This window comes from Notolepis coatsorum (genome assembly GCF_963971535.1).
Source record: "Notolepis coatsorum genome assembly, contig: SCAFFOLD_2543, whole genome shotgun sequence".
NCBI classification, from domain to species: domain Eukaryota; kingdom Metazoa; phylum Chordata; class Actinopteri; order Aulopiformes; family Paralepididae; genus Notolepis; species Notolepis coatsorum.
The window spans coordinates 1-24000 of record NW_028172677.1 but is presented as its reverse complement, the minus strand read 5'-3'; the positions used below and the strand labels follow the sequence as shown (position 1 = coordinate 24000).

The 24000-nt window shown below is 47.5% G+C and overlaps 1 protein-coding gene across 1 annotated transcript; it reads right to left on the bottom strand.

Annotated features, from left to right (window-relative positions):
• Nucleotides 1-369: 369 nt before the first annotated feature.
• LOC311247997 (talin-1-like) lies at nucleotides 370-23994 on the bottom strand (the record flags this gene model as incomplete). The annotated part of the gene is made up of 7 exons (XM_084338964.1): nucleotides 23857-23994; nucleotides 19897-20010; nucleotides 17090-17198; nucleotides 14421-14629; nucleotides 7751-7849; nucleotides 1038-1205; nucleotides 370-664 (listed from the first exon to the last, which is right to left on the bottom strand). Coding segments are annotated over exons 1-7 (1102 nt in total), but the record flags the coding sequence as incomplete, so codon positions are not given.
• Nucleotides 23995-24000: the final 6 nt, after the last annotated feature.

Sequence of the window (24000 nt, the reverse complement as noted above, 5' to 3'; positions counted from 1 at the left end):
AAAGAGTTCACTGCCGAGTTCAATGAAGGCTTGTACACTTTTTTTAAATGAAAACATTTATAGGTCGATTTTTTATTTGACATATAGTCCATTCATGCTGAGTGAATCAGTTCCCCCAGACACATTTGTGTATACATTTATTTTTTGGGGGAATTAATTAACTGATCAAAAATGTATCGAATCGTGGTCAAATGAAGAGATTTCATGATGCATCGAATCGTCGCCCGAAGAATCGCAATCGAAGTGGGGTCAAATATTTACACTCCCTATTGAACACCAACGTCCCTCTCCATTGGCCATCGTCTTGCCTTAGCCCCCCCCCCCCCCCCCCCCCCCCTATGACACACCTCCCCCCCCCCCCACACATACCTGCGTCTCCCATGGAGCTGAAGATGTTCTCGGTGACGTCCAGGATGCGGTCGGTGGCCTCCCCGTGGCGTCCGATGGGCTTCCCCCCGCTGGCGTACTGCTTGATGTGCTGCAGCAGCTCATTGAGCGCCTGGGTGACCCCCGTGGCTGCCACGCCCACCTGCTGGAGGAGCCCCGCGTCGCTGGTGGCGCCCTGCGACGCCTCCACGCAGCCCTCCACGGACTTGGCCACCAGCTTGCCCGCCTCGATCAGCTGCTCCTGGCAGACCGGAGAGCTGATGGTGGGGGCTACCACCTGGGGGGAGGGGGTTAGAGGTCAGAAGGTAAATACAACACCTAGGGACGTTCGATATTATCGGCCGATAGGCTTTTTATTTTTTTCATTTATTTAACCTTTATTTACCCAGGCAAGCAAGTAAGAACAAATTCTTATTTTATTTATTGTCAAAAGTATGCATAATGTTGTGTTAATTCCACAACAAGAGATATGTAATGTTAATTACCTGAAATTATTCTGTTTTTTTTGGCGGGGGGGGGGGACCCTGCATATATCGGTATCGGTTGATATCGGTATCGGAAATTAAGAGTTGGACAAACCCTGACGAAGTTCGAATCCCAAAAACAGGCTTCGGGGACAGCCCTACTGGGAGGTGATATGAGACTCTTACCCGGGTGCAGGCCACCAGCTGGGAGGTGGACAGGGCACACTGGGTGGCTGCAGCGATGACCCGGTTCTGCTGGGCGGAGTCCTCTGTCTTCTGGGCCACGTTCTTGGCCTTGAGCACCAGAGCTGCCGCTGCGTTAGCCACGGCCTTAGCTAGCTGCATTAGCATGTCCTGCCAAAGCACATTCAAACCACAGTTAGCACGAGTTAGCAATGCTCGCTAACCATAGTTAGCACGAGTTAGCAATGCTCGCTAACCATAGTTAGCACGAGTTAGCAATGCTCACTAACCACAGTTAGCACGAGTTAGCAATGCTCGCTAACCATAGTTAGCACGAATTAGCAATGCTCGCTAACTATAGTTAGCACGAGTTAGCAATGCTCGCTAATCATAGTTAGCACGAGTTTGCAATGCTTGCTAACCATAGTTAGCACGAGTTAGCAATGATTGCTAACGTAGAGCGGGTTAACCCTTTCACTACCAAAGGGTTAACTCTTTCACTGCGACAATACAGAAGGTTAACCCTTTCACTACCACACTACATAAGGTTAACCCTTTACTATCACACAACAGACCGGGGGGGGGGGGGGGGGGGGGGGGGGGGGGTTATTGTTGATTCCGGTTCATTCGACTTCCACCACGGGTCACAGTTAATCGAAGTCCTACTTGGAGATGTATGCGAGGAAATCAAGACTTCCTGATTTTGTCTTTTGTGGCCAATGTTGCCGTTTAATCCTTTGCATTAAATCTCCAGTTAGGATGAAACATGTTATAAAAGTAGATGCAAAAATGATGAGCAGATTTTGCACACGCAACATTCATTATGTCATCATGTGGAGAATGGGGGAAAAAAAACATTGATTCCATTATATGATGAGACAATTCAATTAATATATATATTTTTTATAATTTGGGGAATTTCAGTAATTAAATGTAGCCACCACAAAGAAGAGAAAACAAGATTGAAAGACTTCCTGTTCTAAAACCAACCACACTAGAATACTACAGCCGAGGCAGAAACAATTAAAACACGCTGTACAGTGAGACCCCTGTTCTACCGCCACCTAAAGAGATTCCTTCCATCGGAGGAGAGCGGATAAGCTAAAGGCTAAAGCTAGCTTTCCATCCATCGACTTCAAAGCTGAACACACAGCGGGGCTGAAGCGACCGAGGGGAGGTGGTGGAATCCAAGCCTGCCGGCTCCTAAAGTCAATCATCACTTGGATTCTGCTCCTTAGCTTTTGACGACACATCAAACGCAGAGGGTTTGTGAGCTTGCCGCCCTCGCAGGAGAAGTGAACATACTGCAGACGGTTGTGTGGATGTTAAGTAATGCTGACCTGTGGTATAATGACTTTAGACCATGGTTACACTGGGCTAAAACACCAACGTTCTATTTTCGAATGATTATGTTTGCATGTGTATACTTCTTCCTACTCCTTTTCGAACATGTAGATTGAGTTGTGTTTTGCTTTTGTTATTGTTTGTTTGTATTCATTGCATGTTCGAAATAAAGATTTCCAATCAAAAATCAAATCAATGTCCAAGTTAAAAAGAAAAGCTGTTTTGGCAGGAAAACGCGTTTTCCTAGTGGCAACGCTCAAAAGGTGTTTTCGTTTTTGGAAACTCGCCGACAATGGTGCCATGTAATTTACGCGAGCCGGATACGGAGCCGTTCTGCCCAATGCCCATGCGCAGTAGAGACCTGCACGTTATTTCCAGTGTTTACAGCAGAGCTGTCCCAAGTAGCTACCAATGTGTCCCCCACACTCTCCTACCCTCTCCTACCCTCCCCCACACTCTCCTACCCTCCCCCACCCTCTCCTACCCTCCCCCACACTCTCCTACCCTCCCCCACCCTCTCCTACCCTCTCCTACACTCCCCCACACTCTCCTACACTCTCCCACACTCCCCTACACTCTCCTACACTCTCCTACACTCTCCCACACTCTCCTACACTCCCCCACACTCTCCTACCCTCTCCTACCCTCCCCCACACTCTCCTACACTCTCCTACACTCTCCTACACTCTCCTACACTCTCCCACACTCTCCTACCCTCCCCCACACTCTCCTACACTCTCCTACACTCTCCCACACTCTCCTACCCTCTCCTACACTCCCCCACACTCTCCTACCCTCCCCCACACTCTCCTACATGATATCGGATGATATCTGCAATGAATTTCGAATTAGATTTGTGACAGCCCTAATATATATATGGTTCTTTGTCTGAGGTACCGAGTTATTCTGTTCAAGTCTGGGCCTCGCCATTCATTTGTGCAATACTCCGCAAACAAGTTTCAAGTTTCTTTAATAGTTGTCATACAGAAGTACAGAATACTTTCATACAAAATGCTTCTTACTGTTACGCTCCAGAGACTGTGCTAGACAAGATAGTATAAAATAACATAGTATAGCATGTAATTTAGAAGAAGAAAATGAGGTCACAGTGTTCGGTATAGTGACCCAGTCTGGTGATGATGCCTACAAGTCGCCAGGGTGAAATGACAGACAGACACAATACAAAAAAAAAAAAAACGTTTTTTTTTTGTGTTTTTTTTTATTTATTTTTTATAAATACAGTTCGAGAGTTGAAGAACATATTTAGTATAACAGCGAACAGATATAATAACTCTAATTGTAAGAATTCTGTGTTTAAAAAAGGCTGGTTTGAAACAGTTTGTCCTCTCTCCACAGAGGAGAGGTGGGGGCTGGGTACATTTTAGCATCTGAATAGAGCTGCGCGTTGGGATTCAGATTCACTGAGCCAGGTACAGGCATTCACACAGAGAGAGTCATTAACGTTAACAATGGACGCATTCAGGTGAGGGTAGTTGTCCACGCCCCCCCACCCCCCCCCCAAACTAGCTGAAATGTGAACATCTTTAAGAGGCATTTTCTCCCCTTGAGTAATCTAGACAACAGACTGCTTTACAAGATTTAAATGAATATATGATATTCAAAACATTCTCAGATTTCAAAGTATGACACATCATTTGAAAGCTTACATTCTGTACTTTCACAATCTGGAAAAATCTGGAAAATGAAAATATAGACATGTGGGCTAAAGCACTGGTCGCGGTCATACAATACTATGCAGTGTACTAATGTACAGTACTATATAGTGCAAAGCAGAAATGGGATGAGGTACAATTTAGGTACAATTTACAGTAAGGTGTACGAGTTGTAGTGCAATCCTTCATCAATAAATATAAAGTGTGGGGAGTGGGTGCTACAGTGTGTTTGTTTAAAGTGGGTGTGTGCTATAAAGTGTGTGGAGTGGGTGCTACAGTGTGTTTGTTTAAAGTGAGTGTGTGCGTGTGGATGTGTGTGCTATGTGCGTTTGATGGTTGTTGTTGTGTAGTGTTCATTGTTCGTTTAGCAGCCTGATGGCCTGGGGATAGAAGCTTCTTCTGAGTCTTTCTGTGCTCGCCTTGAGACTCCGGTATCGCTTGCCTGACCGCAGCAGTTCAAAGAGGCAGTTGTTCGGGTGACTGGAGTCTTTAATGATTCTCTTAGCCTTGCCCTTGCAACGCTTGTTGTAAATGTTCTGGAGGGTGGGGAGCCCCCCTCCAATTGTGCGTTCGGCTGAACGTGTCACTCTTTGTAGTCTGCTTCGGTCTTGTGCAGTGCTATTCCCAAACCAGGAGGTGATGTTGCCGGTCAAGATGCTCTCTATTGTACATGAGTAGAAGTTCTTAAGGATCTTCTGACTGACTTGGAACGTGTGCGAATGTTTAAAAACCTGATCATTTTAAACTGAAAATGATATGACAATGACATGCATGTTTGCGTTGCGTCAGCACGGTAGCACTCTCTGCCAGAGGAGTGGGAGGGGCCAGTAGGGGCCAGCTAAGGTGTGTGTAATATGATCCCAGGAAGCCAAGAGACTCTGGCTGTGATCCTCAGTGACGCACCAGACAGACAGCGGACACACACACACTGTACACACCCACACACACACACACACAGACACACACCACACATGGAAGTCATTGAGGAGGTGAGAGACGGTCTTAGACGACCTAGTACGTCTTCTAAAACTTCCGTACAGACAAACTCTTATATAATGAAGCATAAAAAAAAGATATATACTGTATATAAAAAGAGACACTCTTAATGTGTTCTCCTCTGCACTCTTAAAAATGCCGTTCTGGGGGTTTACGAGTGGGATTATGGCCGTTCTGACTGGGATTATGGCCGTTCTGACTGAGTTCTGTAGCTCCCTGGGTGTCGTCAAATCGAGGGGAAGAGATGTGGGGGAGGGGGGGGGGGGGGGGCGAAGAGAGAGAAAAACAGAGGAGTTATGTAATTTGTGGGAGCAGCGGTCGCTCTGCATTCCACTGGTTCTTGTTGATAGCAGGCATTAACTGGCCTGTTCTCCTCCTCCTCCTCCCCCACTACCACGTACAGTACTAGGCATATGATGATTATGTTAACCCTTTCACTACCACACCACAGAAGGTTAACCCTGTGTCACGTGGCAGTGAAATGGTTAACCTTATGTGCTGTGGCAGTGAAAGGGTCAACCAGTGAAAGGGTTAAGTGTGAGATTATTATATTTTATTATTATTATTTTTAATCATCATCCACTTTGTGTGTTCCTCAGCGGTTTTTCGCCATAATATGGTTTAAGAAGCAGCTACCGAAGGTCGTAATTTACATTTCAAACCACCACACTGTATATATATATATATATATATATATATATATATAGGGTACAGTGTGCTGCTCTGGCCGCTGCGTGCTGAGGACCGCGATACTGTTCCAACTCATGGGAACATTCAGCTTAGGTTGAGATGCAGACGACAGACTTTCCACCAATTACTGAACTGAACCGAACCCCCCCCCCCCTGTCTCCCCATGAAAAACTGTGCTAAAACCAAAAAGCTTGTAGCGATACTGTTCTACACAGATCATTCCCAGACAGCATATCTCCAGGTTCTGTGTCCCAGGCCTCTCGCTCAAGAGCAACAGCTCTTAAAAGTCAATCATCCACCTGGTGACCTAGAGGAAATGGAATGCTTTTGGGATCTTATCCAGAACGGGCAGAAAGGCCACATAAACACACAATAATGTTTACCTTTTAAACACCGTGAGTGGATTAATTTTTTTTTTTTTTTTTTTTTTTAATCAGTGATTTCCATCTAGTGTGTGTTGAAGTCACATGACTACAGTACGGCTTGGCTTCTGCGGATCATCCAAATAAAAATCAGGAAATCATCAGAATGGAATTCACTTAATTAACTAACTTAATTAACTGAATCAACTAAATAAAACCTGGAGATATACATGAGAAACCCCAACAGGACTGCTGCCAAATCCCCTTCACACGAGTCAGCAGGGCAGGCGGTTGGATTAAGATTGATTTGATTGCATAATAACATTGAGTTAACCACATTAATATGAAAATTAAGAAGGATCTAGGAACCATTAGTCTGATTGGCCAGCGAGAGCGACGGGCTCGTCTTTGGAGCCCTGTGTTGTTACCAGCGTTTGACAGTAAGAGGGGCCTCCCCGCCTCGCGGCCCTGACCCATCCTTTACCTACATGCTGACGCCAGCAGGGGAGGAAGGGGTTAACGTGAAGCGTATGCAGAATCAAAACACAAAGTCACTGGATACAATATATTGCAGACCGACTGAACGTTGCGGTTTTTAAAATAAGGCGCTTTGGTACGTCAAACTCAGTTTAGATCAAATCACACAAAACGTTTTTTTCTCAAGTATTGAAACCATCTGCAGTCGGAGCTGAACGTTGGACCTTCTCTGCAGTGAAGTCGCACACGTTCATTCAGTCACACTTCATTTCCCTTTATATACATTTTTTTTGCAGCCCCAACGCAAACAGATTCCCTGAATTTGAGAAAATAACATTCACACAACCTTATATCTTACACATCTCAGTCAACCACCAGCACCAACTAGGGTTGAATTCAGTATTCAGGACTACAGAGTACCGATTCATGCTAGATCAAATTTCGGTACCAAATTTCGGTACCTTTTCATGTTTAGAATAAGAGTGTAATATGCTAGATATAGGCCTGGCCTATGCTCCGCAGGGAGTGCAATGGCTTAAGTAAGTAAGTAATGCTAGACAAGAGGGAGCCTAAATAAATAACAATGTTGAAGTTGAGAAGTTTGGACTTTTTAAACTTACAAGTTAAATAAAAAATAATGTATTACAGAGGTACTGTTGGGTACTGATACAGAATTCCATGAACTGGTAGCCAACCGCATCACCAACAGCCTAAGAACCCGTGTACCTTAGAGATACGTGCCTACCATCAGCACTAGGGGTGTAACGATGCAACCTCACAACGATTAATTTCGATTACGATTATTCAGGCAACGATTCAATGCATCATGAAATCTCTTCATTTTGACCACGATTCGATTCGATAAATTTTCGATGAATTTTCTATCAGTTAATTCCCCAAAAAATATGTAATACACAAATGTGGCTGGGGGAACTGATTCACTCAGCATAAATGGACTATAGGTCAATAAAAACAATACACATAAAAAAAATACATAAATATTTTTTATCGATTATAATCGATTCTAACATTTTCAAATCGATGCAGTTGAATCGTCACATTAGAATCGATGAATTTCGATTAATCGATGCATCGTTACACCCCTAATCAGCACAGATAGTCTCTAAGAAACATTGCATTGTGCCGGTGTATTCCTGGTGAAGGTTGGTCTCACCTGGAAGTGTGGGTCTGCGTCCGTCTCTCCGATGTGAGACAGCAGCTCCCCGCTGGTCTGACCCACCATCCCGGCTGCCTGCAGCAGGTTCTGTCGGGGCTGGAAACCCAGACAACATGGGGGTTAGAACCACCGGCAGGAAGGAACTCTGAGAAATACTGACTAGGACTATTTCACCCTGGTCTGACCGCCTACCAGGGTCTCGAGAACGAGATGCTTTACTTCAAGAGACTAACGTGGGTCAAAACTAAGTAGAACATTATGAAGGTTGAGATTACGTGAAAGGTTGAGACAATGTGAAAGGTTGACATTACGTGAAAGGTTGACATTACGTGAAAGGTGAGGAGCGGAGAGAGAGGATAAGGATGAGAGTTTAAGTATTGAGTACAGTAATTAAACAGTGACTTGGTGACAGAACAGTATAAAGGCCCGGCTACATTGATCCGCTGTGTCCGTAATTATATATATTTTTTTATCTACTTTTTCTCCTCCTTTTTTCTGTGATTTTTCTCCCTATGCCAATTTACCTCTCGTGCCAATTCTCCCTCCCCTGTCCTGATCGTTGCTCGCATATGCCCCCCACTGGCCGGTTGTAGGGAGGATAGAAGCCTTGCGTCACATGTCCCCTCCGATACATGTGGAGGCAGCCTGTCACATCTTTTCACCTGCCAGCGCGGACTCTCATTTGGCGAGGTGTAACGCGCGGGAGGCTCACACTGCCCCCGCCATTTTCCTGACTTTGCTGTGCAGGCGCCCCAACCGACCTGTAGGAGTCGCTGTTCACAACGACCAGACTACCACCCTTCGACTTCCCACCCGCTAACTCTGCCAATTGAGTTAGTATGACGGCCGGCCCAAGCCGGAGGCAACGCCGACAGCCGGATTCGAACCCGGTGTCTCTTGCGTTGGTGACGAGCGCAATGTCCGCTGCGCCACCCAGCCGCCTGTCTGTGTCCGTAATTTTCATTATATTTCAGGAGTGTTGGTTTGTTGGGACAGAACTGGTGATGTGTCCGTCTCCTTCACATGTCTGAGCCAGTCTGGTCAGAAGGGTGCAGAGAAGGAGGAACAGAGGCACGATTATGTTAAATCGTGATTTGAAAACAAACCAACGGACGGACGGCAAAACCTTCCTCCCGTTTTACGATGGATCAGTGTAGCCGGGTATCAGTGTACGATGGATCAGTGTAACACAGATGTGACATGAGCTGAGTTGAAAGTTATTTACACTAAGATCTACACTACGATAACACTACGGACGTGATACAAGGAGGATGTAAGCGCTTACCCAGGAGCGTGATACAGCCAAGTATTGCATGGGGGAACCAGAGAGCTCGTTCAGAGACATGTGACCTGCCAGTGCTAACATGCTAACATCTCAACTAAATACACAGACCATCTCGTTCATCTGACATTTAATATCGAGTATTATAATACATTAAGTCTGTGCAGCAGCAGCAACAAGTCAACATTCAAATACACTTCAAATACTCTGGGTATCAGATTTTTGTGTGGAGGGGAAATTATCCCATGCTGATCACTACAGATCACATACTGAGAGCCAGCCCATCACACATCACTACAGATCACTACAGATCACATACCGACAGCCCATCACAGATCACTACAGATCACTACAGATCACATACTGACAGCCCATCACAGATCATCTTTTTCCTCCCATCCCCCAATTTAGTCATTATGCCAATTCCCTTCCTGGTCGTTGCACGCATTTCCCCACTGTCGGTCTGTTGATGGTGTCTGTAGACTACCACATGCTGCCCTACTGTCGGTCTGTTGATGGTGTAGACTACCACATGCTGCCCTACTGTCGGTCTGGGGAGGGTGTAGACTACCGTACCACATGCTGCCCTACTGTCAGTCTGGGGAGGGTGTAGACTACCACATGCTGCCCTACTGTCGGTCTAGGGAGGGTGTAGACTATCACATGCTGCCCTACTGTCGGTCTGGGGAGGGTGTAGACTACCACATGCTGCCCCACTGTCAGTCTGGGGAGGGTGTAGACTGTAGACTACCACATGCTGCCCTACTGTAAGTCTGGGGAGGGTGTAGACTACCACATGCTGCCCTACTGTAAGTCTGGGGAGGGTGTAGACTAGTACCACATGCTGCCCTACTGTCGGTCTGGGGAGGGTGTAGACTACCACATGCTGCCCTACTGTCGGTCTGGGGAGGGTGTAGACTACCACATGCTGCCCTACTGTCGGTCTGGGGAAGGTGTAGACTACCACATGCTGCCCTACTGTCGGTCTGGGGAGGGTGTAGACTACCACATGCTGCCCTACTGTCAGTCTGGGGAGGGTGTAGACTACCACATGCTGCCCTACTGTCGGTCTGGGGAGGGTGTAGACTACCACATGCTGCCCTACTGTCGGTCTGGGGAAGGTGTAGACTACCACATGCTGCCCTACTGTCGGTCTGGGGAGGGTGTAGACTACCACATGCTGCCCTACTGTCGGTCTGGGGAGGGTGTAGACTACCACATGCTGCCCTACTGTCGGTCTGGAGAGGGTGTAGACTACCACATGCTGCCCTACTGTCGGTCTGGGGAGGGTGTAGACTACCACATGCTGCCCTACTGTCGGTCTGGGGAGGGTGTAGACTATCACATGCTGCCCTAGTGTCTGTCTGGGGAGGGTGTAGACTGTAGACTACCACATGCTGCCCTACTGTCGGTCTGGGGAGGGTGTAGACTGTAGACTACCACATGCTGCCCTACTGTCGGTCTGGGGAAGGTGTAGACTACGACATGCTGCCCTACTGTCGGTCTGGGGAAGGTGTAGACTACCACATGCTGCCCTACTGTCGGTCTGGGGAGGGTGTAGACTACGACATGCTGCCCTACTGTCGGTCTGGGGAGGGTGTAGACTACCACATGCTGCCCTACTGTCGGTCTGGGGAAGGTGTAGACTACCACATGCTGCCCTACTGTCGGTCTGGGGAGGGTGTAGACTACCACATGCTGCCCTACTGTCGGTCTGGGGAAGGTGTAGACTACCACATGCTGCCCTACTGTCGGTCTGGGGAGGGTGTAGACTACCACATGCTGCCCTACTGTCAGTCTGGAGAGGGTGTAGACTACCACATGCTGCCCTACTGTCAGTCTGGGGAGGGTGTAGACTACCACATGCTGCCCTACTGTCGGTCTGGAGAGGGTGTAGACTACCACATGCTGCCCTACTGTCGGTCTGGGGAGGGTGTAGACTACCACATGCTGCCCTACTGTCGGTCTGGGGAGGGTGTAGACTACCACATGCTGCCCTACTGTCGGTCTGGGGAGGGTGTAGACTACCACATGCTGCCCTACTGTCAGTCTGGGGAGGGTGTAGACTACCACATGCTGCCCTACTGTCGGTCTGGGGAGGGTGTAGACTACCACATGCTGCCCTACTGTCGGTCTGGAGAGGGTGTAGACTACCACATGCTGCCCTACTGTCGGTCTGGGGAGGGTGTAGACTACCACATGCTGCCCTACTGTCAGTCTGGGGAGGGTGTAGACTACCACATGCTGCCCTACTGTCGGTCTGGGGAGGGTGTAGACTACCACATGCTGCCCTTGGCCCTACTGTCTGTCTGGGGAGGGTGTAGACTACCACATGCTGCCCTACTGTTGGTCTTCAGAGGGTGTAGACTACCACATGCTGCCCTACTGTAAGTCTGGGGAGGGTGTAGACTACCACATGCTGCCCTACTGTCGGTCTGGGGAGGGTGTAGACTACCACATGCTGCCCTACTGTCGGTCTAGAGAGGGTGTAAACTGTAGACTATCACATGCTGCCTCCTCCGATACATGTGGAGTCGCCAGCCGCTTCTTTTCACCCGACAGTGAGGAGTTTCACTGGGAGAACGTAACGCATGCAGAGGTTCACGCTTTCTCCCCCAGATCCCCTCCCTGCTGAACAGGCGCCCCGACCGACCAGTAGACTTGCACTGTTTGCAACGACCAGGACTCTCTTGCTCCCAGCCTCAGTGTCCCCTGCTCCCTACCTCAGTGTCCCCTGCTCCCTACCTCAGTGTCCCCTGCTCCCTACCTCAGTGTCCCCTGCTCCCTACCTCTGTGTCCCCCTGCTCCCTGTGTCCCCTGCTCCCTGTGTCCCCTGCTCCCTACCTCAGTGTCCCCTGCTCCCTACCTCAGTGTCCCCTGCTCCCTACCTCAGTGTCCCCTGCTCCCTACCTCAGTGTCCCCTGCTCCCTACCTCAGTGTCCCCTGCTCCCTACCTCAGTGTCCCCTGCTCCCTACCTCAGTGTCCCCTGCTCCCTGTGTCCCCTGCTCCCTACCTCTGTGTCCCCTGCTCCCTACCTCTGTGCCCCCTGCTCCCTACCTCTGTGTCCCCTGCTCCCTGTGTCCCCTGCTCCCTGTGTCCCCTGCTCCCTACCTCAGTGTCCCCTGCTCCCAGCCTCAGTGTCCCCTGCTCCCTACCTCTGTGTCCCCTGCTCCCTACCTCTGTGTCCCCTGCTCCCTACCTCTGTGCCCCCTGCTCCCTACCTCTGTGTCCCCTGCTCCCTGTGTCCCCTGCTCCCTGTGTCCCCTGCTCCCTACCTCAGTGTCCCCTGCTCCCAGCCTCAGTGTCCCCTGCTCCCTACCTCAGTGTCCCCCTGCTCCCTGCTCCCTGTGTCCCCTGCTCCCTGTGTCCCCTGCTCCCTGTGTCCCCTGCTCCCTACCTCTGTGTCCCCTGCTCCCTACCTCTGTGTCCCCTGCTCCCTACCTCAGTGTCCCCTGCTCCCTACCTCAGTGTCCCCTGCTCCCTGCTCCTTGTGTCCCCTGCTCCCTGTGTCCCCTGCTCCCTACCTCTGTGTCCCCTGCTCCCTACCTCAGTGTCCCCTGCTCCCAGCCTCAGTGTCCCCTGCTCCCTACCTCTGTGTCCCCTGCTCCCTGCTCCCTGTGTCCCCTGCTCCCTGCTCCCTGTGTCCCCTGCTCCCTACCTCTGTCCCCTGCTCCCTACCTCTCTGTCCCCTGCTCCCTACCTCTGTGTCCCCTGCTCCCTACCTCTGTGTCCCCTGCTCCCTACCTCAGTGTCCCCTGCTCCCTACCTCAGTGTCCCCTGCTCCCTACCTCTGTGTCCCCCTGCTCCCTGTGTCCCCTGCTCCCTGTGTCCCCTGCTCCCTACCTCTGTGTCCCCTGCTCCCTACCTCTGTGTCCCCTGCTCCCAGCCTCAGTGTCCCCTGCTCCCTACCTCAGTGTCCCCCTGCTCCCTGCTCCCTGTGTCCCCTGCTCCCTGTGTCCCCTGCTCCCTGCCTCAGTGTCCCCTGCTCCCTACCTCTGTGTCCCCTGCTCCCAGCCTCAGTGTCCCCTGCTCCCTGCTCCCTGTGTCCCCTGCTCCCTACCTCTGTCCCCTGCTCCCTACCTCAGTGTCCCCTGCTCCCTACCTCAGTGTCCCCCTGCTCCCTGCTCCCTGTGTCCCCTGCTCCCTACCTCAGTGTCCCCTGCTCCCTACCTCAGTGTCCCCTGCTCCCTACCTCTGTCCCCTGCTCCCTACCTCAGTGTCCCCTGCTCCCTACCTCAGTGTCCCCTGCTCCCTACCTCTGTGTCCCCTGCTCCCTACCTCAGTGTCCCCTGCTCCCTGCTCCCTGTGTCCCCTGCTCCCTACCTCTGTGTCCCCTGCTCCCTACCTCAGTGTCCCCTGCTCCCTACCTCAGTGTCCCCTGCTCCCTACCTCTGTGTCCCCTGCTCCCTACCTCAGTGTCCCCTGCTCCCTGCTCCCTGTGTCCCCTGCTCCCTACCTCTGTCCCCTGCTCCCTACCTCAGTGTCCCCTGCTCCCTACCTCAGTGTCCCCTGCTCCCTACCTCAGTGTCCCCTGCTCCCTGCCTCTGTGTCCCCTGCTCCCTACCTCAGTGTCCCCTGCTCCCTACCTCAGTGTTGGCTCCCTGCTCCCTACCTCAGTGTTGGCTCCCTGCTCCCTACCTCTGTGTCCCCTGCTCCCTACCTCAGTGTTGGCTCCCTGCTCCCTACCTCAGTGTTGGCTCCCTGCTCCCTACCTCAGTGTTGGCTCCCTGCTCCCTACCTCAGTGTTGGCTCCCTGCTCCCTACCTCTGTGTCCCCCTGCTCCCTACCTCAGTGTTGGCTCCCTGCTCCCTACCTCAGTGTTGGCTCCCTGCTCCCTACCTCAGTGTTGGCTCCCTGCTCCCTACCTCAGTGTTGGCTCCCTGCTCCCTACCTCAGTGTTGGCTCCCTGCTCCCTACCTCAGTGTTGGCTCCCTGCTCCCTACCTCTGTGTCCCCCTGCTCCCTACCTCAGTGTTGGCTCCCTGCTCCCTGCCTCAGTGTTGGCTCCCTGCTCCCTGCCTCAGTGTTGACCCCTGACCTCCCTACCTCAGTGTCCCCTGCTCCCTACCTCAGTGTCCCCTTGCTCCCTACCTCAGTGTTGACCCCTGACCTCCCTACCTCAGTGTTGACCCCTGACCTCCCTACCTCAGTGTCCCCTTGCTCCCTACCTCAGTGTTGACCCCTGACCTCCCTACCTCAGTGTCCCCTTGCTCCCTACCTCAGTGTTGACCCCTGACCTCCCTACCTCAGTGTCCCCTTGCTCCCTGCCTCAGTGTTGACCCCTGACCTCCCTGCCTCAGTGTCCCCTGCTCCGTGTCCCTTGCTCCCTGCTCCCTACCTCGGTGTTGACCCCCTGACCTCGGTGTTGACCCCTGACCTCCCTACCTCGGTGTTAGCCGGCTGTGCCGTCTTCAGCATGTCCGACACGGCGCAGGCCAGGTTCTTGGCCGCCCCCAGGAGCTGCGTGCCGTTGGCGCCCTCGTCCTCCATGAGCGCGGCCAGCAGCTTGACCCCCTTGGACATCTCCGTCAGGTTGGAGGAGATGGTGGTGACGGCACAGCCCACCGCCGTGTAGTCCGTCTCCGCAGGGGCGCCTGGAGGCACAGGGTCAGAGGTCAGAGGAGGAACATTAGAGTGTTTTACTCTGGAATAAGCAGGGGTGTAAAGTACTTGAGTTATTGTAATTTGTTACAATACTTAAGTACTGTTTTGGGGGATTTGTACTTTACTCGAGTATTATTAGGTTTTTATACTTTTACTCGATTACATTTCAGAGAGAAAAAAAACATTTACTCCTTACATTTAAAATGCAGACCTACAAAGTACAAATCTCGCAGGTACAACTATTTTAATTAGTATATTTGTTTCTCTGGCCGAACTAATGTTAACGTTATTAATTTATTAATCCTGGGGCCGCACTTTTATTTAAAAACAGCCAATCAAATACCCCATCAATGGAAAATGAACCCGCCCAAACCCATGCTGATTGGTCCTTGTGTGGGTGTCTGCTTGGTTTCATTCCAGCCTTGCCTAAACACCAGCTGATGATTTCACTAATTGCCTCACCTCTTTCAACTAACTCACCTGGTGCATTGTGTCGTTAAAATGAAAACTTGGCCCACGATGGAATGAGTTTGAGACCCCTGGTCTATCTCTTGCAATTAAAAAAAGTTTTAACTTTCACTTTTTAGTAAGTAAATTTAAAAGTAGAATCTTCTTGACTTTTACTCAAGTGTGTTTTTAGCCAGACTCTGACTTTTACCTGAGTAAGATTTTGAGACGGTACCCATACTTTTCACTTAAGTATAATTTCGGGGTACTTTTTACACCCCTGGGAATAAGTAATTGTCAAGTATTGCAGACATTGTATCGTAGACTCAGACATTGTTTTACTAAATATGATACATATATATATGTGGGGCACATTCTCATTTTCTCAGTTTCATTTCAAATGTTTATATTTCCATTACATTTCATTATTATTTCCATGATTTCTCTACTCATAATATCAATCCAGTATCTTCCATTGAATGTCAAGTGTCACCAAATCATTTATTTTTTTTGTATATATATTTGTTTTAATTAATTAATATTTTTTATTTAATACGTTTTATTATTATGGGTGTGTTATGGTGTCAACGTTCTCATGACCGTAGCACTGTAAGGCTATGTGTCCACTAAAAACCTCTTTTTCAAGGCGGACCGCTTTGAAAAAAGAAGAAAAAAAAGCTCCAAGCGTTTTTCTGAGTCTCCCCAGAGCTCGCGCCAGCCGTCCCTTCCTCGATGAGTTACATTGATGAGCGCGCTCCTTTCCAAAAAAGTTTAACTAGTTTCAACTTTATGCGCTGAGAGCGCTCCGACCAAAAACGCTGCCGCCCAGAGCTCATAAAACGCGAGGCGCGTCGCTGGGAAGAGGAGCGCGCCTGACGCTTCTCCAGCATAGAAATGAATGACAGAAAGGAGCTGACAACTCATAAAACGTCGGCTGTGGCCCTAAGAGTGTTAGTTCACGACATCCTACGACAGCCAAGCAGAAATATTCACACAATAACTTGCATAGATTCTCACACACGTTTTAACACAAAGGGTAATAGCGATGTAGAATCGAATCCGTTGACTTGCTTAGATAATTGTGCCAAATCGAGATTCAGTTTTAAAATCACATCACGACCCGAAGAATTGAAATAAAAATTGAAATTGTGAGAGTCCCAAAGATTCCCACTCACGCCCTACACGTTATACTGTAAAGTTATACTCTGGAATAAGTCATTGTCAAGTATTGCAGACATTGTATTGTAGACTCAGGAGTCGGACATTGTTTTACTAAAATATGACAAGAAATAGACAAAACATAACGGCGGCTGGGTGGCGCAGCAGACATTGCGCTCGTCACCAACGCAAGAGACACCGGTCTCGAATCCGGCTGTCAGCGTTGCCTCCGGCTTGGGCCGGCCGTCATACTAACTCAATTGGCAGAGTTAGCGGGAGGGGAAGTCGATGGGTGGTAATCTGGACGTTGTGGACAGCGACTCCTACAGGTCGGTTGGGGCGCCTGCACAGCAAAGACAGGAAATGGCGGGGGTAGTGTGAGCCTCCCACACGTTACACCTCGCCACTGAGAGTCCGCACTGGCAGGTGAAAAGAAGTGGCTGGCTGACTCCGCATGTATCGGAGGGGACGCGTGATGGGCTTCTATCCTCCCTACGACCGGCCAGTGGGGGGCACATGCGAGCAACGATCAGGACAGAGGAGGGAGAATTGGCACGAGAGGAAATTGGGATGGGAGAAAAAAAATCACAGAAAAAAGGAGAAAAAGTAGACAAAACATTTTGACTGAAAAACATAACGTGACCCGTTGACCCCTGTACCTGCGGTGAGGTTGACCCCTGACCTCTGTACCTGCGGTGAGGTTGACCCCTGACCTCTGTACCTGCGGTGAGGTTGACCCCTGACCCCTGTACCTGCGGTGAGGTTGACCCCTGACCTCTGTACCTGCGGTGAGGTTGACCCCTGACCTCTGTACCTGCGGTGAGGTTGACCCCTGACCCCTGTACCTGCGGTGAGGTTGACCATGGAGGCCGTGCCCGCTGTGATGGCGTCCACCTGGGAGTGGATCTCGTGTTTGGACTCGTCCATCTTGTTCTTGCGCCAGGCTTGGGAGGCCTGAACGTGGAGAAGGAAGAGGCTCTTTTAACTGAATCACTTTACCTGTTAAGCTGCAAGGTTCCCTTATAAGGGGACCCTGCTATTCTTTATCATACATCGATGAATAGAGACCGTATTAGATCACCATGTGAGGTGTCATTGGAAAGCCAAACTCATTGGCTACAACCCTATTTTCGAGATCGCCAAATGATTGACGGAGCTAGAGCCCCGGGAGTCGGGGGTGGTAAAATGTACTTTGGCGCACGCCTCACATATCTTTGTACACTTGATCTCAAGAAGATGGGCTGAATGAGCGAAATCAGAAGAACCTCAATGTTTTCATGGTGTTATTCACCGGCACAGATGCAAAATAAAATCATAGTTTAAATTCTCCTTCTTTTTATTACAATTTACTCAAGCCTAGTAACAGACACAATATTCCTGACACTGGGAATACCTGCCCCCAGGTCCCTATGAATGAATGAATGAAAACTTTATTTAACAGATTGCAGAATGGGTACAATACAGTACGGCTCAATACATACAATTGTTAAGGGGATGCAGACCTGAGAAAGACGTTTGTCTTGTTTCCATCAGGGTCCCCCATTTTCAATTCATATAGACATTTATGACATACATAACATACATGACATTTATGGCATAGGGACATATAGGTATTTAGTACTGATACATTTGTGACATAGGCGGTATTCAAATATACAGTACTGTTACCCCTAGATCCTGACAGAGTATATACATATGATGGGGAGGGGACTGTACATTAGGAGGGGGTGGGTGGGTGGGAGGGGAATATACATACGGCGGGGAGGGAATATATACATGCGGTGGGGAGGAGACTGTCTATTAGGAGGTGGTGGGGGTTTTGGGCATTTACGGTGGCCAGTTTCGAATTGCAGCCTCCCGTAGGTGCTCTTTAAGGGCGGTTTTGAATGTGGGCAGGGATTCACATTCCTTTACAGCTTTGGGTAGGGCGTTCCACATTGTTGTGGCATAATTGCGAAACGTGTTTAGTCCCTTGTTTGAGCCGAATCTGGGTTTAACATGATTTGTTGAGCTTCCTCTGGTGTAGTGGTTGTGGTATTCACTGACCTTTGGGAAGTATTTTGACATGTACATGGGCACCCCGGTCGTATAGTGTATCTTGTAGACCAGGCCCATTGCAAGTTGCTGTACTCTGTCGTCTACTCTAAGCCATCCTAGGTTGGCAAAGTGGGCAGGGGTGAGGTGGGTTCTGGGGTTCAGGTCAAGTAGTAGTCTGACCAGTTTGTTTTGTGATGTTTGTAATTTTGTTTTAAGCGCCTTTGAGGTGCTTTGGTACCATGAGGTGCACGCATAGTCATAGTACCCTTGAATGAGTGCTCCTGCCAGAGTCCTCAGGGTATTCTTGTTTACCAGAGAGGAGATCCGGTACAAGAATCTAGTTCGTTGGTTGACTTTTTTTATTACATTGGATGCCATTTTGTCACAGGAAAGATTTGCCTCTAGGATGGAACCCAGGTAGGTAATTTCGTCTTTCCTTGTGACAATATTGTCACCCACTGTAACTGAGAAGCCGTCGGTCTTGCTGAGTTTGTTATTTGAACCGAAGAGAATGGACTCTGTTTTGCCCATGTGTAATGATAGTTTGTTATCAGCGAGCCATATGCAGATTTTGCCTAGTTCCGTGCTGAGGGTTTTTTTTTAGTCTACGAACAGGTCGAAAAGTACCTGGCGGAAAAAAACCTAATCTACGAATTCCAATCTGGCTTCAGAACGTCCCACTCCACTGACACATGCCTCCTCTATTTGAACGACCACATCAAACAAGAGGTGGACGCTGGCAAATACTGCGGCATGGTCATGCTGGACCTACAAAAGGCCTAGATGTTCCTAGATACCAAGAACATGCTAATTGACCTTGCAGAAGTGGAGCAATCTTCCATTTACTTAGGCATGTGCCTTTAGGCAACATTTCTGAAAATAGGGCTACAGCTTAACAGGTTAAAACAAATAAAATGTACTAAAACTGTATTGTTTATTTTGCTCTGTAAAGTGTCTTTGAGCATTCGGAAAAGCGCTATACAAAATGTATGTATTATTATTATTATCCTGAGTCCTGCTCTCAATCTAATAACCATCCTTGAGATACACTAAAGTGGGATTTCTGAAGACTAACCATTACTCATATTATGCATTTCATCCATGTATTTAAATTATTATTCATATCCTACACTCAGGGAGTTATTTCCTCATTAAAGAATATGAATCTGAAGTCACAGTAGTTGTTGTTATTATTAAACACTTTCCGTGGTGGCTGTTGACGCCTCACTGTGTTTCAATGACAATATCTCGCTGACAACAAAATATGAACCTTTGGATTTCGTGAACATCCTTTCTTAACCCTTTCACTGCGGCACTACCAAACGGTTAACCCTTTCACTGTGACAATACACAGAAGGTTAACCCTTTCACTGTGACAATACACAGAAGGTTAACCCTTTCACTGCCCAACAACAGCAGGTTAATTAACCGGTAACCGTCGGCAGTGTGATAAAGGGTTAACCTTCTGTAGTGTGGCAGTGAAAGGGTTCAAACAAAAACAATCGAAAACCAATTACTTTTGGAACAATGACACCGTTTTGTCCGCTGTGAATCCCAGTCGTACTGTGAGAAGGGAGGAAAGATGAAAGAGAGGAATAATAGTAAAGAGTCTCACGGCGTCGGTGCCGAGCGGAGGGAGCGTGTCGAACTCATCCAGGGAGGCCTGGGCAGCCTGGACCGCCTGCATGCTGGAGTTAATGGTGCCGGTCAGGGCCTGCTGGGCCGACGTCTGGGGGGGGGGGGGGGGGGGGAGAGAGAGAGAGAAAGGGAGAGAGAGAGAGACAGTGATAGAGACAGAGGTAGAGATAGAGACAGAGATAGAGAGAGAGACAGAGATAGAGAGAGAGACAGAGATCGAGAGAGACAGACAGAGATAGAGACAGAGACAGAGATCGAGAGAGACAGAGAGAGAGACAGAGATAGAGAGAGAAACAGAGATCGAGAGAGAGAGACAGAGAGAGAGACAGAGAGAGAGACAGAGATAGAGACAGAGATAGAGACAGAGATCGAGAGACAGAGAGAGAGACAGAGAGACAGAGAGAGAGAGAGACAGAGAGAATACAGTAAGTAACATTATAACTAGGGATGTCCGATATTATCGGCCGATATCGGCATTACAATGTGATATTGGAAAATATCGGTATCGGTTTTCAAAAAAAATTATATATATATTTTTTAATTTTTAATTTTTTAACATTTCTATAACCTTTATTTGCCCAGGCAAGCAAGTAAGAACAAATTCTGATTTTATTTATTGTCAAAAGTATGCATAATGTTGTGTTAATTCCACAACAAGAGATATGTAATGTTAACACTTTAATCGCCATGGGTTAAATTCATAATTTACCATCCCTCACCAGATCTATTTGTCTATGGAGAAGTTCCCCTTCTTTGCAGGGCTATAACTTTTTAAATTCAAATTTTTTTAATTGCTAAATTGCCATTATTATGGCCCATTCAATGTCCTATATGTATTGTTCAGGGTGTAGCAACGTTAAACTTTTTCATTCACATATTCATACTAAAATATGGTCTAAAGCAGGGGTGTCAAACTCATTTTCACAGAGGGCCACATCAGCATTATGGTTGCCCTCAAAGGGCCAAAGACCGTATAAATGTTAATGTAATGTAAAATAAATGTAGCTACACATTTACATATTGTTAAACATGGTGTTTCTGTATTTATTACTTATTCAAGTTATACATATTGCATATTCATTTGCATAAATGTAAAAATATGTTAGCTTATGTTATTTTAACAAACATTTTAGTTTATCAGAACCCCATATTACTCCACCAATCAATGATCAAACCATTCAAGTAAATAACAAAGAAGAATATCATCAAATACAAGCTATGACATTAAGTTTGTTCAAAACCTTTTTGTCACAGTCAAGAGGGGCAGAACTAACAACTGTGAGCTGCAAAGAACACGTGGGACAGATGTAGCAGATGTTACAAAAACAAATGGCTGCACACAACCTTGCAGAGGCCATACATCCAACTAATGGAAGATAGTTTAATTAACTTTAATTAACAGATTGCAGAATGGGTACAGTACAGTACAGCTCAATACACACAATTGTTAAGGGGATGCAGACCAGAGAAAGACTTTCGACTTGTTTACATCAGGGTCCACCATTTTCAATTCGTAATGAAATTGCTATTATGTGTCTGCATGAACACACAACTGTAACTGTACTCAAAAATAACAAAATAAGGGTTGTCTCAGTTCACAACTATATTGGTCAAGTTTTGGGTGGGACTTGTTTGCGTCCCTACAGCTTCTTATTCAATTGAGCGAGATGCTCGGTTATGTCACACAGCCAGTTTGCATCTGACAGTTCAGACAATATTTCTTCAACCCTTTGTTACCTATTCCGCCTGGATCTTTTTTGTATTTTGGGCTGTAAAAATGTCAAAGAATGTCTGAGGAGTAAGTGCTTTTGGCTTTTTTCCTTTGTTACCTCAGATGTTCAACATACATGTTTGTGTAAGAATGTGTAATAACTAAGGCTGTCAAAGTTAAAGCTTTATTAACGCATTAACCCACAATTATTTTAACACTGCTATTTTTTAACCCAATATTAATGTAAAAGAAAAAAAAAGATTTTTTTTTTTTTTTTTAACCTGAGCTCTTGGGGGGCCACATCAAATGACGTGGCGGGCCGGATTTAAAGTATAAGTATGTTTTTATCGTTTTCTGCAGCTTTCTTCAGAACGTGATTTATAGCCCTAAATGCATTATATTGATGATCAAATACAGTTTGGTAGGAATCTGTGCAAGATAAAAAATTTCAACTGGACGTGGTTCTAGAAGTTTCTACGCATCATCTGATGATGACCGGATGGGCGGGGGATCGTTTATAATTCCGTGGGCAGCGTTAGATGATTCATCCAGAGTGGGTCATATGTTCATCAGATCAGTTAGTATAGAAGACGTTAGAAAATAACGCTGAATCTTACCGTGGCTTCCTCGCGCCGCTGGCAGATGAGCGTGGAACAGAATGCATATATCGGTATCGGTTGATATCGGTATTGGAAATTAACCCATTCTCTGCCACCACTTTGATCATCCTAAACCATCCTCTGCCAGCGCTATTTGTCTATGGAGATGTTCACCTTCTTTGCAGGCTATAACTTTTTAAATGTTATTGCTATATTGACATTACTATGGCCCATTCAACATCAATTATCTATCGTTCAGGATGTGGGAACGTTATATTTTTTCATTGATAAACTGTGTTAATAGCGTCGAGAATATAAGTATGTTTTTAATCTTTTCTGCTCTAATTCCAAAAACAGTAGTTATAGGCCCTGAAGCATATGATAGATTATCGATTGGTGTTTCTTTCCTATACACGCTATATTAAAAAATTCAAATGTATATGATCGGTATACATTATGCTTCATGATGCGTGAAGGAAAGGGGGGGGGGGTCGTTTATAATTCCTTGATCGTCAGTAACGGCTTTATTTAGTATGGGTTGATATATTGATCAGATGGTTTGCAGTGAAATGAATAAACAATCGGGCTGAAAATAACGTTAGTGTCCTCTTACCGGTCGCCGATGAGACTGGAGGAAAAAGATCCCAATAATTTGACGCCGATCTCCTAGATCCATTTCCGGTTTGTATGGCGCAATAAACGCCGAAATCATATAGATTATTAAGTTTAGAAAGCTATCCAAATGCACTATAGTGTTTGTCTGGAGTCCTGTAACAAGATGTGACTGCCGGAGGGATTTCCTCGACGTAATTCAACTAATTACGTAATTTTGGCGAGAGTGTAACTCGCCCGGCCATCCACCAGGCGGCGGTATTGAGGCATTGCAATCTCATACAGGGTCCCGCTGGAGTCCGGAGGTTGACTGGATGAATTATGAATGCCATGGCGAAAAAATTTAATATCAACTCGTTCTTGGCGTCCAAAGTGTTAATACAATTATTATTCTTTTTTTATTTTTTACTATTAATTCTGTTTAAACCAATGGGGTTTTTCTTCACAGTTGCAGATAAAGATTAGGCTACACTAATATTATAGTATTAAAAGAAACTGATGTTATATTCAGAAAGTTGATTTAATTGATTTAGTTGGGCTGGGGCTTCTCCCTGGGCTGGGTCTTGGGCTGGAAAGTTGATTTAATAAAAGAAAAAAAATACTAATTTAAATCAGATTAATCACTTTATTCAAATTGAGGATTTAGTTTGAGGATATTTAAAAATAAAAAATTTAAAAAACAAAATTTGATTTATTTAAAAAAAAATTACTTAAAAACAAAGGTTTGAACGTTCGTTCGAAAAACCCTGACAATCGAATCCCAAAAACGTCTTCGGGACAGCCTTAGTCCCCGGTCCCTCCTGCTACCCCCCCTCTCACCAGCGGGGGCATGTGTCCCCTGTGTCCCTCCTGCTACCCCCCCTCTCACCAGCGGGGGCATGTGTCCCCTGTGTCCCTCCTGCTACCCCCCCTCTCACCAGCGGGGGCATGTGTCCCCTGTGTCCCTCCTGCTACCCCCCCTCTCACCAGCGGGGGCATGTGTCCCCTGTGTCCCTCCTGCTACCCCCCCTCTCACCAGCGGGGGCATGTGTCCGCGGTGCATCTGTCCGCTGGTGACGTGCTGCTTGGCCTGAGGCATGGAGCCCATCTGGAAGCTCTCTGGACCTCCGGCCCCCGAACGCATGATGGCGGGCAGAGCCACGGAGCCCGTCTCCACCTT